Source organism: Saimiri boliviensis, chromosome 2, assembly GCF_048565385.1.
Source record: "Saimiri boliviensis isolate mSaiBol1 chromosome 2, mSaiBol1.pri, whole genome shotgun sequence".
NCBI classification, from domain to species: domain Eukaryota; kingdom Metazoa; phylum Chordata; class Mammalia; order Primates; family Cebidae; genus Saimiri; species Saimiri boliviensis.
In genome coordinates this window covers 46,760,832-46,776,646 of record NC_133450.1, presented here as the reverse complement: position 1 = coordinate 46,776,646, position 15,815 = coordinate 46,760,832, and the positions used below count along the sequence as shown (strand labels likewise).

At 45.1% G+C, this 15,815-nt stretch overlaps 3 protein-coding genes across 3 annotated transcripts in view; 2 read left to right on the top strand and 1 right to left on the bottom strand.

Moving 5' to 3' along the window:
• LOC101027939 (myosin-6) overlaps positions 1–15,815 on the top strand; it is a 251,421-nt gene that overhangs the window by 123,029 nt on the left and 112,577 nt on the right. The window lies entirely within an intron of this gene.
• HOMEZ (homeobox and leucine zipper encoding) lies at positions 598–12,639 on the top strand. Its single transcript, XM_003924312.4, has 2 exons — positions 598–1,178; positions 10,917–12,639. Exons 1-2 carry the CDS (start codon positions 1,139–1,141, stop codon positions 12,527–12,529), a joined length of 1,653 nt encoding a protein of 550 aa, XP_003924361.1. The 5' UTR covers positions 598–1,138; the 3' UTR covers positions 12,530–12,639.
• RNF212B (ring finger protein 212B) overlaps positions 13,712–15,815 on the bottom strand; it is a 41,684-nt gene continuing 39,580 nt past the window's right edge. Inside the window, exon 16 of the mRNA XM_074393228.1 lies at positions 13,712–14,969. Coding sequence (XP_074249329.1) covers positions 14,901–14,969 — 69 coding nt within the window. The 3' untranslated portion in view covers positions 13,712–14,900. The remainder of the gene's footprint in view (positions 14,970–15,815) is intronic.

Sequence of the window (15,815 nt, the reverse complement as noted above, 5' to 3'; positions counted from 1 at the left end):
GCTTCTTACATTTGTTACTTTGTCTCACAGAAGATGAGGAATCCTAAAATACAAATTTGGCCCATAACTTTATACTGTGTGGGATACTGCTTTGGTGAAGTCCTTTTTATTGTCATCCCTTTCTTTTCGTAAATTAAAAAAAAAAAATTTTTTTTCTTTCTTGAGACAAGGTCTCGCTATGCTACCCACACTGGCCTCAAACTCTTGGGGTCAAGCTGTTCTCCCACCTCAGTCTTCATCCCTTTCTAGACAGCGAAAAACAAATGTGCAGAGCTCCGGGTCCTCTTTTCTAGGGCAGGGAGGGGAGCCTGAGAGTCTGGTAGGTCCCAGTGAGGTGACTGCTCCAGCACTTCGTCTTTGGGAACATCTGTCTGGTGCCAGTTTGACCCGAGGAACGGCCTAAGTCGCCCGCAGGCTCCTAAGGTCCTCGTCTTTCCGGGTGGCAAGACATCTGATCCATCTCGAGAACAAGTTCCCGGTTGCTTTAGGCGCTTTGTTACAGCTGACGGGGCTGGTGGCGGTTGGGCTGTCCGCTGGGAAAGGCGCAGCTCGAGTGTAAGGCTCGGGAGGGGGCACTGAAATGGTCTTCCTGGAAGGCTTCCTTCAGGAGGAAACAAATTGGGAGTTGCTGGCGGTCCAGACAGTTCAGCAAAGTGCAGTGTTTCTCCTTGGGGAATTTCGGAAGAATCCTGGCCCGGTGTACTCCAAGGTCCGGTGCCGATAGGTCGAGGGTAGAGGGAGGTACCATGCTGGGCAGCTTGGCCCCAGGGGGACATCTTCCCTGCCCCACGCATCCAATAGATGACCCCAGCTGAAGCCCACGCAGCCAATAGCCGACTTCAGCCGAGACCCACGTAGCCAATGGCCGACCTGCTGCGCTTCGCCCGTGCCCGCCCATCGGACCCTACCAATCAGGACTCGGGCCACCTTGGCACCGCCTCTGGACGCCCGCCCCACCCATCCGCCCCGCCTCCAACTTGCTCAGCAGGGCTGGGTACACCGGCGCGCTCTCCGGGACTGGGTGGGGGGGCAGTCCCGGTTTCGGCCTTCGCGCGGGTGGGCTCGGAGCGGCCGCACCGGGCAGCAACCCCACTCCCACTCGGAGACCCCTGCCCTCTCCCCCACTTCCCCCCGGCCCATGGTGCGAGGCTGGGAACCGCCGCCCGGGCTGGACCGCGGTGAGTGATCCCCAGCCCCTTGGACTTCCCCTCCCAGCTCGTGTACGATCTCCGACCTCTGGAGCCCCATCCCCGCGCTGGTGGGGGGAGAATTCTAGGTTCGAAGTCACCCGGTTCTCTCTTTTTTCTCCTCTGGACTTTTTGGTTCCCTCTTGTAACTAGGGGAGGGGTGAGTGCGTAGGGGAGGGAAACGTTGGGTTGGGGCGCCCTTGGCGAGAGTAGGATCGAGATTCGCCTGCTTCATGGGGCTCATCGCCCCAAGTGCAACAACTTTTTGTTCCCTGACCCAGTTCGGAGCCTTCTGGACTGCCTGTGAAATGGAGGATAGGAGAAACGTTTCCTTCCCAGCCCCCTCCAGCACGCCCCCCCAATTCCCATGGCTACCTCCTGGCGACCTCAACACACGTATAGAACCTGGCCTTGCTTCTGAGGATCTGGCCTTTGGGAATGAAAGGTTTAGAAGAAATTGCCCCTTCTGACTCCCGTACCCAGCCATACTCAGAAAACCAACCAGGAAAACTGAGAACCCAAGTCCTCTGGGGTTCCTAGTGTTGCGTCCTATTCTGAGACTACTAAACTGAAAGAAGACTCAAGCTGAGACCTGTTTGGTAATGTGGGCCCAGATCAGGAGTTTTTTTTTGTTTTGTTTTGTTTTTTGTCATATTGAACCTCCTTCCCATGGTACACTTGAAGCCTTTTTATATTATACGATTAGGTTAGATGGTAGTAACTGAAAAAGCCAGATTGGGAATTTTAAAGATAATGAATATATATCTTAAACATTATAATTAAAAGTACGTTCATTTCACCAATCTTTTGATGTAGTGGTGAGATTGTTTTTGTGTCTAAGTCAGCTGTTCGGAGTTCCCAATTCTCTTTCTAATATTAACTACACAGGGAGTCTCAAAACTGGCTATACCCTGAGAACTTTTAAAAACTGTGGATGCCTGGGCCCCATACAGACTATTGAATCTGAATGGGGAGAAGGGTGGCCTTGTTTTTAAGCTTCCCAGGTAATTCCAGTGTGCAGTCTGAGACGAGAGCCACTCTGGCACTTTCATCATCTTTGATTTCCTGTTTTGCTTTATTTATAAAAGTGAAGAAATTTAGACACCTTCGAGTGCAGAGGACTTTTAAGATTAAGTTCCAGGCCGGGCGCGGTGGCTCAAGCCTGTAATCCCAGCACTTTGGGAGGCCGAGGCGGGTGGATCACGAGGTCCAGAGATCAAGACCATCCTGGTCAACATGGTGAAACCCTGTCTCTACTAAAAATACAAAAAATTAGCTGGGCATGGTGGCACGTGCCTGTAATCCCAGCTACTCAGGAGGCTGAGACAGGAGAATTGCCTGAACCCAGGAGGCGGAGGTTGCGGTGAGCCGAGATCGCGCCATTGCACTCCAGCCTGGGTAACAAGAGCGAAACTCCGTCTCAAAAAAAAAAAAAGATTAAGTTCCACCCCTCAGTCTTTTACAGTTGTCTTGCTCACTCCCAACTCAACAATTTTTAAAATGCATACTCTTCTTTGTGTTATGTCTCTCCAAAGCATTTGACTTAGTTTTCATAGGAACAGTTTTTAAAAACCAGTATTCCTGAAGGAATAGTTTTAATGCAGTGAGTTTTCATAGGTTTATGTGAGATTTAATTACATTATTATATAGCCACTGAAAAGGTATGGACATAAGAAGGTTTGTAATCACACAAAACTGGCCCCAGCACACAGGACAATTGAATGAAGCAGGTGATTTTGGCTCACTAGTAGCCTACTAGTCTTTAGTTTCCAGTGCACTGCAGTTATTGGTCATGTAATCCAGAGGTCAGTTAAGCCAGGCTTCTGGCCCAGTTGAGCATTGCTTCCTTCCACTCTTTCCAACTAATATCACAAATACCTTGTCCCTTCTAGAGGCACTTGAATTCTTGAGTATTCCATCAGCTTTTTACATTCATTCACATTAAGCTGTTCATCTTTAAGCACTATTGCCTTTATTAAGTTGGAAGGATATGAGGCAGTAATCCTTAACCTGGCTTCTTTTTTTTTTTTTGGAGACAGAGTCTCACTCCCTTACCAGGCGCCAGGCTGGAGTGCAGTGGCGCGACCTTGGCTCACTGCGACCTCTGCCTCCCGGGTTGTTCAAGCAATTCTCCTGCCTCAGCCTCCCGAGTAGCTGGGACTACAGGCATGAGCCACGATGCCCAGCTAATTTTTTTTTATTTTTAGTAGAGACGGGGTTTCACCATGTTGGCCAGGATGGTCTTGACCTCTTGACCTCATGATCCGCCTGCCTCAGCCTCCCAAAGTGCTGGGATTACAGGCGTGAGCCACCGCACCTGGCCTTTTTTTTTTTTTTTTTTTTTGAGATAGAGTCCTTCTCTGTCACTAAGGCTGGAAGTGCAATGGTGTGATCTTGGCTTACTGCAACCTCTGCCTACCAGGTTCAAGTGATTCTCTTGTCTTAGCTTCCCAAGTAGCTGAGATTGCCGGTGACTGCCACTCCCAGCAATTTTTTTTTTTTTTTGTATTTTTAGTAGAGAAGGGGTTTTGCCATGTTGGTCTGGCTGGTCTCAAACTCCTCACCTCAGGTGATCCACCTGCCTTGGCCTCCCAAAATGCTGGGATTACAGGCATGAGCCATCATGTCCAGCCATAACCTGACTTTTGGCAGTCACTAAAGCCCCGGAGTTTATTGTGTGAGTGTGAATGTTTATTTCAGGAAGGTTAGTCATAACTTTCTGAGGGTCTGTAACTTTTGTCTGATTCTCAAAGAGGTTCGCAAACCAAAAGTCAAGCATATAACCTGAATATCACTATAACTCTTTAAGGCCCTTAAAACTGTATCCCAAACACATTTTGGAGTACTTCAGATTGTCTCTAAATAAAGATTTCAGAAATTCTGCAGGATCATATCTAGTCTCCCACTTTATTTATTTTTATTTATTTATGTATTTATTTTGAGACAGTCTCGCTCTGTTACCCAGGCTGGAGTACAGTGTCGCGATCTTGGCTCACTGCAACCTCTGCCTCCCAGGTTCAAGCGATTCTCCTGCCTCAGCCTTCCCAGTAGCTGGGACTACAGGCACATGCCACCACACCCAGCCAATTTTTGTATTTTTGGTAGAGACGGGATTTCACCATGTTGGCCAGGCTGGTCTTGAACTCCTGACCTCAAGAGATCTGCCCGCCTCAGCCTCCCAAAGTGCTGGGATTACAGGCATGAGCCACTACACCCGGCCTCATCTCCCACTTTAACCGTCTCCAACTTTAATGATAAGCTTAGGTTCAAATCTAAAGTTCTAGAGTCCTCTTTTTCCTAGGACTGTATAAACACAGAAACTGGAAGTTTAAGACAGCCCATTTTTCTCTGCCATCTGCTTAGGGATATGGAAAGCCCAAGGGGAAAGAAGAGTGTTAATACTGACTCAGAGAGAGAGAGGGGGATACTTTTTTTTAATTTTAAAAATTTATTTTCTTTCTTTATTTTTGAGACAGAGTCTCACTCTGTCCCTCAGTCTGGAGTACAGTGGCACGATCTTGGCTCACTGCAACCTCCGCCTTCCAGGTTCAAACAATTCTTCTGCCTCAGCCTCCCAAGTAGCTGGGACTACAGGCGCGCACAACCGTGCCCGGCTAACTTTTTGTATTTTTAATAGAGACAGGTTTCGCCATGTTAGCCATGCTGGACTCGAACTCCTGACTTTGTGATCCACCTGCCTCGGCCTCCCAAAGTGCTAGGATTACAGGTGTGAGCCACCACGTTTGGCCTTAAAATTTATTATTGATTGATTGATTGATTGAGACAAGGTCTCTCTATATTGCCCAGGCTGGTCTTGAACTCCTGAACTCAAGTGATCCTCCTGCCTCCCAAAGTGCTAGGAATACAGGCATGAGCCACTGCACCTGGCCATGACTCCATATATTTTTATTAGTGATCTTTAAGTAGCAGTAGGACATATCTGGCATGTTTAATAAAGATACAAATTTAGAAGGTGTTCAGAATAGATGTTCATCACCACCACCACCACCTCCTCCTCTGCCCTAGGACTCCTCACTTCAGCTTTTGATTCCCTTCTTTTTTTACCTAATCCAAAATGGACACACAAGAACACAAGATACTGTAGTGTCTTTATTGTGATTTTGATTACTATAGGTTCTACCCTACTTCTTATAATTCTCATGAGCCACCCTGGTTGTAGTTTTCTCCTAGTTCAAAGCCAGATTCTTCCAGGGAAGTACCAGCTATACAGCTGTGTGCCTTGATTTAAGTCACCATTCTGTTCCAGGAAGTGTTCCATAACATGTTTTGTGTAAGTGAAAACGACGTGTATAGTACACCAAATATGTTATTTGCAGTACTGTATGTTACACTGAAATATCAAGCTGATGCCGAGAATATGAAGGACATCAAGCCACATAAATGAAAGCAAAATGCTTCCTTACAGCTTTTAATGCTTATAAATGTGCCTGCCTTATACTTATATTCCCATCTGCAGTATTCATCCTCACACTGGACTGCTTTGTTCCTTCTGCTTTATTTTCTTTATCTCTAAACTGTTATCGTGTCTTTATATAATAGGACACAAATGAGGTTAAGTAGATATCAAGCATCGCCATCACAAAGTATTCTCCAGCTTGGATTTGGTGGCGTTCCGGGTGGTCCACAGTTTCTAAATGGTAGTTTTCAGCTGTGTACCGGATGAACCTGGAAGGGGAAAGGTAGAACTATCACATAGGCAATCGACATTCCAATCACAAAGAATTCAAATTATGGATGCAATTGTAAAGCAGTGGTTTTCATACTTTTTTTTTTTTTTTTTTTTTTTTTTTTGTGTGTGTGTGTGTGTGAGACGGAGTTTCGCTCTTGTTACCCAGGCTGGAGTGCAATGGCGCGATCTCGGCTCACCGCAACCTCCGCCTCCTGGGTTCAGGCAATTCTCCTGCCTCAGCCTCCTGAGTAGCTGGGATTACAGGCACGTGCCACCATGCCCAGCTAATTTTTTTTTTTTTTTTTTTATTAGAGACGGGGTTTCACCATGTTGACCAGGATGGTCTCAATCTCTTGACCTTGTGATCCGCCCGCCTCAGCCTCCCAAAGTGCTGAGATTACAGGCTTGAGCCACCGCGCCCGGCCAGTTTTCATACATTTTTAAAGCAGCAAATATATTCTGAAATTGTATTTAAACCCCAAAATATAAAAAGTATAGAATCATAGATACCCTGGTTTCCTCATCGCTAGTTAGAATTAGGGCTCTGCAAAAATAGATTGAAAACACTGATTTTTTTTTTTTTTGAGACGGAGTTTCGCTCTTGTTGCCCAGGCTGGAGTGCAATGGCGCGATCTCGGCTCACTGCAACCTCCGCCTCCTGGGTTCAGGCAATTCTCCTGCCTCAGCCTCCTGAGTAGCTGGGATTACAAGCACGCACCACCATGCCCAGCTAATTTTTTGTATTTTTAGTAGAGACGGGGTTTCACCATGTTGACCAGGATGGTCTCGATCCCTCGACCTTGTGATCCACCAGCCTCGGCCTCCCAAAGTGCTGGGATTACAGGCTTGAGCCACCGCGCCCGGCCGAAAACACTGATTTTTAAATGATTCAGTCTTTGTCCCAGTTACCCCATTGTCTAGGAGGAGCATTACTTTACATCAAAATCACCTCCATGAAGTTGAAGTGATGATAAAAAGCTACTATTTATTGAGCCCTTACTTTGTTCTCGGTATAATGTCAAGTGCACTTTTTCAGTCATAAACTTGCTGGGTAGGTGCTTTTTTGCTTTTTTCACCCAGGCTGCAGTGCAGTGCACAATCTCAGTTGACTGCAACGTCGACCTCCCAGGCTCAAAGCAATCCTCCCACCTCAGCCTCCCAAGTAGCTGGGACTACAGTTGCATTTCCATGCCCATCTAATATTTTGTATTATTATTATTACTATAGAGACAGTTTCACCATGTTGCCCAGTCTGGTCTCAAACTTCTGGGCTCAAGCCGTCTACCCACCTTGGCCTCCCAAAGTGTTGGTATTACAGGTGTGAGCCACTACACTCGGCCCAAAAACAGGTGCTTTTTTTTTCTGATGAGAAATTAAGCCTTAGAGAAGTTAAATAACTTGCCCAAGGACAAGCAGCTTTCTAGAAAGTGGAGTTACATTAATTCGTCTCACCATGGACATCCCTCCTCTAACAGTTGCTCTATGCCCTGCCTATACATAACACCTAGCACGTAGTACTATTACATACTGTCTGTACTGTCTTCATTTTGTTACACAGGAGGAAACTAGGCTCATGCAGGTTAAGTGACTTGCCTGAGATCACATAGCTGATAAGTGGCAAAACTGGGATTCAAACTCAGGTTGGCCTTATCGAAGAATTCATATTTCTATCTATCATGCCATGCTACCTCCATTGAAACTCTTAAGGGGCTCTTCAAGCAATATTGCTTTCAGGGTCTGGATAGCCTCAGTTAGTTAGATTTGCTTGTTAAAAGGAAATGGTGACATGCATTAAAATACTTCTGAATTTTAAAAATCATGGTGTAAAATCCCTGATATCACATTGCTCTAAATTTATGGACTTGAGATTTATTTTTGCAATTCATCATGTAGCATTTACATAGGAATCCTGTCCTCTCCTTAGCAGATCTGGAGTAGTACTTAAAAACACAGATGGAAGGCCCAGTGTGGTGGCTCACGCCTGTAATTCCAGCACTTTGGGAGGCTGAGGCAGGTGGATCACGAAGTCAGGAGTTGAAGACAAGCCTGGCCAATATGGTGAAACCCTGTCTCTACTAAAAAAAATTACCTGGGCACGATGGTGTATGCCGATAGTCCCAGCTACTCAGGAGGCTGAGGCAGGGGAATCGCTTGAACCCGGGAGGCAGAGGTTGCAGAAAGCCAAGATCATGCCACTGCAATATAGCCTGGCAACAGAGCAAGACTCCGTCTCCAAAAAATAAATAAAAAAATAAAAATCCAGATAGGATTCCCTTAAGAGTAAAGAGTGACGGATGTGTTAAAGGGTCTCTAGTGCCCACGCAGGGAGCTGAGTTAAAATTGTCAACAGAATATTCTGGGAAATAACTTCAGCAGTTATTTCAGGAAAGAAGCACAGTCAAGGCTGTCCCTGCAGTCCCCACACCCATAACCCTGGGAGCAGTGCTGCTGCTGAGTAGCTTGCAGGAGCTGGTTACAATTTATAATGAGCCTGTCCACCTGGTCTTGAGGAGAAAGCTGGGCTGAAAAGATAAGCGAAAGAGACCTTCTGCCCTGGGTGGTGGGGGCTGTTAGTGACTGAGGGAGCTCTCTGGGCTCCCTGGGGAGAAGCTGAGCTGTTGGAAGAGACAAAGGCTGGGGGAGGGGATAACCTTTGTTCCAAGGCTGACTTGGGGGCGGAAACATTTTCCTCTCCATTTTCACGTGACCTAAAGGATTGGGGGAGTGAGCCTCATTTATCCTAGATCTCTGACCCATATCTCTCATTCAAGCAAGAAATGGAAAAAATCAAGCTATCAATTTGGGCTTAGGGCTTAAAGGTACTATCATTCATTCGCCTTCCCCCAACACTCCACCACCAAGAAGGGAAAGAAAAAAAGGCGTTGGGCAGAGGACGGTGTTGTCCTATCTTCTGGATATTCATCAGTTGTATTCTCAATCTGTTGCTCCACATTCTAAATATAATTATAAATTGTTAGGATCCAAAGAGTTAGTAACAAGCCAGGCACAATGGTGTGCACGTGTAGTCCCAGCCACTTAGGATGTTGAGGCAGGAGAATCACTTGATCCCAGGAATTCGAGGTTGTAGTGCATTATGATTGCACCTATGCATAGCACGCCAGCATGGGCAACATAGTGAGACCTTGTCTCCAATTTAAAAAAAAAAAAAAAAAAAGCAGCTGGGCGAGGTGGCTCATGCCTGTAATCCCAGCACTTTGGGAGACAGAGGTGAGTGGATCATTTGAGGTCAGGAGTTTGAGACCAGCCTGGCCAACATAGAGAAACCCCATATCTACTAAAAATACAAAAATTAGCCAGGCATCATGGGGCATGCTTGTATTCCCAGCCACTTGGGAGGCTGAGGCAGGAGAATCGCTTGAACCCGGGAGGCGGAGGCTGCAGTGAGCTGAGATTGTGCTACTGCACTCCATCCTGGGCAATAGAGCGAGACCTTGCTCAAAAACAAAACAAAATAAAACAAAACAAAAACAGTTTTGAGGGCCAGGTGCAGTGGCTCACTCTAGTAATCTCAGGACTTTGGAAGGCTGAGGTGAGAGGATCACTTGAGGCTAGGAGGTTGAGACCAGGCTGAGCAACATAATGAGACCCTGTCTACAAAAAAGTTTAAAATTAGCCAGATGTGGCTGCATGCATCTGTAGTCCTAGCTACTTGGGAGGCTGAGGTGGAAGGATTGCTTGAGCCCAAGAGTTCAAAGCTGCAATGAGCTATGATCATGCCACTGCACTCCAGCCTCGGCAACAGAGTGAGACCCTGACTCTTGAAAAAATCAAAAATGTGCACACATACACACAAGCCAGTTGAAATTCTTGCTCCTCTTGTTTTTGTGATCGAGTCTTCACTATGGGATTCTTGTTCCGTGAATTTAGAAGGTAAGACTTGGTGGACAGCTTCTAAAAGTGGGTTTGAATAGGAAAGATAAAGGCTGTATCAGAGATATGATGGTGCCACTGCGCTACAGCCTGGGTGGCCTCAGTGAGAGAATAATATTATCTCTTAAAAACAAAACAAAACAACAACAACAAAAAAACTACTGCTGGACAAGGTGGCTCAAATCTGTAATCCCAGCACTTTGGGAGGCCAAGGCAGGTGGATCACAAGGTCAGGAGTTCCAGACCAGCCTGGCCAAGATGGTGAAACCCAGTCTCTACTAAAAACACAAAAAGTAGCCAGGTGTGGTGGTGGGTGCCTGTAATCCCAGCTTCTCAGGAGGCTGAGGCAGAAGGACTTCTTGAGTCTGGGAGGTTGAGGCTGCAGTGAGCTATTATAACACCACTGCACTCTAGCCTGGGCGACAAAACGAGAATTTGTCTTAAAAACAAAACAAAACAAAACAAAACAAAAACAAAAGAAACAACACACCAAAAAAAGCTGTATCAGGATCAGTTTTCCTGCTTAACTTCTAAAGACAGACAGATTTTTATTTATTTATTTATTTATTTGTTTGTTTGTTTGTTTTTGAGATAGAGTCTCACTCTAACACCCAGGCTGGAGTGCAGTGGTGCAGTCATAGTTCACTGCAGCCATGACCTCTGAGGCTCAAGCAGCCCTCCTGCCTTAGCCTTCCAAGTAGCTGGGACTACAGGCATGAACCACGATGCCCAGCTGATTTAAATTTAAATTTTTTGTAGTCTCACCATGTTACCTAGGCTGATATTAAACCCCTGGGCTCAAGCAATTCTCCCACCTCGGCCTCCTGAAGTGCTGGGATTAAGGTGTGAGCCACTATACCTGGCTTTAAAGACAGATTTTTTTCTTGGTACAACACTCACCAGTCACATGATTCAGGGTAATTTAACATCTATGAACTATAGTCCACAGAAAATGGGAATTAAAGCAGGATCTGATGACTTAAGTTTATGAAAATTAAAAGAAATTGTTGAAGCACTTAAAAAGCAATACGACATGATACAAATAGAAATTTAATTGTTTTGGTGTCCAGCAGTTAGTTTGGTAGAAATTGAGTAATGTGTCAAAAAGAGGAGACCCAGTGATTGAGCTGTTTCTCTTCCTATTACAGCTATCTCTGAAGGGCACAAATCAGAAAGCATCATGCCTCCTAATAAAGAGGCCAGCAGTCTCAATAGTTCACCAGCGGGGCTCATCTGCCTCCCTCCAATCTCTGAGGAGCTACAGCTTGTATGGACCCAAGCAGCCCAGACCAGTGAGCTAGACAGCAATGAACACCTGCTACAAACCTTCAGCTACTTTCCCTATCCCAGCCTAGCAGACATTGCCCTTCTCTGCCTGCGTTATGGGTTGCAGATGGAGAAAGTCAAGACTTGGTTTATGGCCCAGCGCCTCCGCTGTGGCATTAGCTGGTCATCTGAAGAAATAGAAGAGACTCGAGCCCGAGTGGTCTACCATCGGGACCAACTCCATTTCAAATCCCTTCTCTCTTTTACTCATCATGCAGGACGGCCCCCAGAGGAGATGCCTCCTCCAATGCCAGCTCCAGAACAAGTTGGTATTGGAATAGGTCCTCCAGCTCTTAGCAAGCCCATCCAGACGAAAGGATTGAAGGTAGAGCCTGAGGAGTCCTCTCACATACTGCCACTGCCTCAGAGTCACCAGAAGTTAAAGGAGTCCCTAATAGCACCTGGCAGCGGAGCATTCCCCCACCAATCAGATTTTTGGCAAGATCTTCAAAGCGGTGGCCTCTCAAAGGAGCAGGCAGGCAGGGGTCCCAACCAGTCACATGGCATACGTACTGCTTCCTGGAACCACTCCACAGCTGTCCTCCAGCCACAAGCTCGGGATAAGCCCCCGCCAATTTCATTAATTGCCAGTAGTTGTAAGGAGGAGTCAGCATCTAGTGTTACTCCCTCTTCTTCCTCTACCTCTTCTTCCTCTTTCCAGATACTGGCTAATGGAGCTACTGCCACCTCCAAACCCCTCCAGCCACTAGGCTGTATCCCACAGTCAGTGTCACCCAGTGATCAGGCATTACCCCCACACCTGGAACCAGCCTGGCCCCAAGGGCTACGGCATAACTCAGTACCAGGGAGGGTTGGCCCCACAGAGTACCTATCCCCAGATATGCAACGCCAGCGAAAAACCAAGCGCAAAACCAAAGAGCAGCTGGCTATCCTCAAATCCTTTTTTTTACAGTGCCAATGGGCACGGCGTGAAGACTACCATAAGTTAGAACAGATCACTGGTTTACCTCGGCCTGAGATCATTCAGTGGTTTGGTGACACACGCTATGCCTTGAAGCATGGGCAACTAAAATGGTTTCGGGACAACGCAGTACCTGGTGCCCCTAGTTTCCAAGACCCAGTAATTCCTACACCACCTCCACCATCAACCCGCCCCTTGAATGAAAGGGCTGAGACACCACCTCTGCCGATCCCTCCACCCCCACCGGATATGCAGCCCTTGGAGAGGTACTGGGCAGCCCACCAACAGCTACGGGAGACTGATATCCCTCAACTGAGTCAGGCTTCAAGGCTTAGCACCCAGCAGGTACTGGATTGGTTTGACTCTCGATTACCTCAGCCAGCTGAAGTGGTAGTTTGTCTAGATGAAGAAGAGGAAGAGGAGGAGGAAGAACTGCCAGAAGATGATGAGGAAGAAGAGGAGGAGGAGGAAGATGATGATGATGATGATGATGATGTGATCATACAAGACTGAGTGGGAAGCTGGGGGAGGGGAGGTCTGTTACTAAAATATGAACCAACTTAGCAACTGTTTAAACAAAGAAACCACATTTTTAAAATTACCTTGTGGCAGAGAACTAAAAAGTTTTGTGTTCTTCAGGGTGGGTGGCAGGGGAATGTAGTGAGAGTGAACCAGGGAGGATGACCCTAGGGCACTAAGTAAGGCCAGGATTGGATCAGCAGAAATCCAGACCTCTAACCTCAGTGTAGAGCGTACTGAGGATCTGGAGAAACCATGGGCTGGGAAATGGCGCTTGCCCTCCCCATGTCTGCTGTTCTTTTCCCTTAGTGTACTATAGAGAGGCCAGACCTTGGCCACACCTCTCCAGGAGGATTAGAAAGGAGTAAAGGATTCTAATTCGATTGATGATTCCAGTGCATCCCCAACCCTACCATCTTTCCTGGAATATAAGGCTCCCTGGCACCCCTTTTCTGAACACAAGTCTGTGCGTAATGCAACTCTCTTTTTTTCTTAATAACTGATCATTTCCTAGAAAACTGAGAGCCTCAGTAAGTCCCAGTCTCATCACAAATATTAACTTCCTTTTCCTCATACCATCATGATTTTATATGTTTCACCTGCTTCATGACTGAATCACAGGTGGCAGAATATTTTCATTTCTTATGCTGGGACCACTTTGCCTTGTAGCTTTTTCTCTCTTTCCAAAATCCTCACTCTGTTCACTATTTGTCTCAGGGTAAATCTTCCCCCACCGAGCTTGTGAAAAACTTTAATAATTGGGTGGAGAATAATTTAGAATGGATATTTATTGGAGATGATAATTAGAAAAGAAGACCTTTTAAAAAGTAGAATTATGTTACAAAGGGGTGAAAGAGAGGGCACAGTTTCTCCCGGTTGAAGGGCAGTGGAGGTAGGTTTCAGGTTTGGTTTTACAAACCTCATACTACCTCCTGTTCAGCTTGACAGAGACTTAATTCTTCATCTTTTTGCTGTCAGTTTGTTTCCAGAAAAGAGATTTTTTTCCCTTTCTTAGCAGTATCTCTCTTAGGGACAGATGGACCATGGTCTTTAAGTGAATTAATTATTGATGTTTTAGAATGGTTTTCATCAGTTGAGATCAGCTATATGGCAAATAGGTATCATCAATGAGTTAACCATCTAAAAAGAGTGGAAGCCCTAAAATGCTAGAATAATAATAAAAAGGCCAAAAATGAAATTGTTTCTCTCTCATCCACTTTGCTATTTCTATGGTTTAGAGATCAATGGAACCAAATCCGTTAACATTCTAACTCAACATACTTTTATTGTTTGAAGGGGCAGGACTTATTGAGGTAAATTAAAAGAAGAACAAAAACTTTAAAAGGAAGTAGCTCAGCATCTATCATCAGGCAGATTGTTTCTCAGCCATCAAATGATAATGACTAAAATTTGTGAGGCTTCAGGAGTAACAGAGATACAAGAGTCTTGGAGGTAACTCCATTTGCTACAGAACAGGCTCTTGCCCAAAAGAGAAGGTGTCTAGAAATTCCTTTAAAAATAAATCCAGAGTACCAGAAAGGGTACGGGGATCCTAGTTCAGATAAACAAGATAATTCCCAAGACCTAATTTATTTCTGACAGATGCCTGCTATTTTCTGTTTTCCCAGTATTTTTGCTTAAGGCCAGTTTGTGAGTGGCTAACCTATTAAATTCCTCATTTCTGCCGTTTAGCACCCAAAGTAGAATACATGTTTGATCTCAGTGGTAGTGTTGTTTGCCATTCCACCATTCTAGAGCTTGTAATAGTGATAGAATTGTAGCAATAAAAGGACATCCTCTTAGTTTTACTACCTGTATACTTTACTAAGCTGAAAAATCAGTGTCTCTAACAGTTGTTTTCAATAGAAAGGAAAATTAATATATTTAATAGTAAGTAAGCATAGAGGAAACAACAGGCAAACAGAAAAAGTAGAAGGACAAAGAACAGAGATGTTGCTTGTTAACACTGGCAATGGGAGAGTATATCCAAAGCTAAAAAAGAAAACCAGAAATGAAACAGTGATGTGTATATGGCCCACCACATCCCCATTCCCAACTCCCAACCAAGCATGATGCCAAGAATTATTTTTACAATCTTTGTTTCAAGTTTTAGGAAATGAGGGAAGCTACCTATGTCTTCTGGAAGAGATATAAACATCATCTTGAAGCACTAGCCTTTTCTAAGACCTTACCACTGTACTGGGAGGTGATAAGGGTGAATAGGGTAAAAATGAGGAAGCATAAGGTACAGAGTGAAACCAGGAAACAACGCCAGGGTGCTTTTTCCAGAGCCATCACCCCAGTGGGTACTGCATGCTACAATCTATCCTTCAGCAGTATGTATAGATCAGACCTTGAAGATGATCTATCTGGAAGTGCTCCATGCTCCTCTCCCACTGGGTAATCCCATCTGCCTCTGTTGTTGGTAGGGAGTCTGCAGCAGAGGACAAGAAGGTGGATGTGGGTGTTCATAACAACAAAAAGGGCAAGCTTATTGAGACAGAAACCACTGTTGTTGCTTGCCCCTAGTTTTCTTCATTGCATGATAACTAACGTTTCCAAACTAGGATTTGCTACATCTAGTGTGACAATCTCTGGAATATTTCAGTGGCTTATGGTGATAATAATGACGAATATTTGAAAAACTATTTTGGAAAATCTGGAACATATGACTACCATACCCAGAGATGACTATCCAAGAGGCAGAGTTCTGAGGAGGTGGCATTTCCTTCAATAACTTTTTAAAAATTACACATTTTCAGCCAGGCATGGTGGCTCACACCTGTAATCCCAGCACTTTGGGAGGCTGAGGAGGGCGGATCACCTGAGGTCAGGAGGTCGAGACCAGCCTGACCAACATGGCATCTCTACTAAAACTATAAAAACACGAAAAAAATACAAAATTAAAAACAAAACCTTCACATTTTCAAAAAATACATAGAATAGTATAATGAACTCATGTGCCCATTGTCCATCTTTAACAAATAATTCATGGCCAGTCTTTTATTTCTACTCTCCCATGTCTCTCTCTACTAAATTACACTAATGCAAACCCCAGACATCATTTAACTTTCCATCCATAAATACTTAAGTATGTATCTATAAAAGAGAAAAACTATTTTTAAAAATATAACTACAATATCATCACACCAAAAAAACTCTCCAATATTAACAATTATTTAATATCAAATGTCCAATAGGTTAACTTTCTTCAACTGTCTCATGAATGTTTTTTGTTTTTACAGCTTGTTTCAGTCAAGATCCAATTAGGGGCCATATA

What these genes read in the sequence shown, in the direction of transcription:
- HOMEZ (XM_003924312.4), top strand. Translation starts at nt 1,139, where the DNA reads ATGGTGCGAGGCTGGGAACCGCCGCCCGGGCTGGACCGCG. An exon ending in GCCGCCCGGGCTGGACCGCG is followed by an intron (nt 1,179 to 10,916) that starts GTGAGTGATCCC and finishes TTCCTATTACAG; the next exon opens with CTATCTCTGAAGGGCACAAA.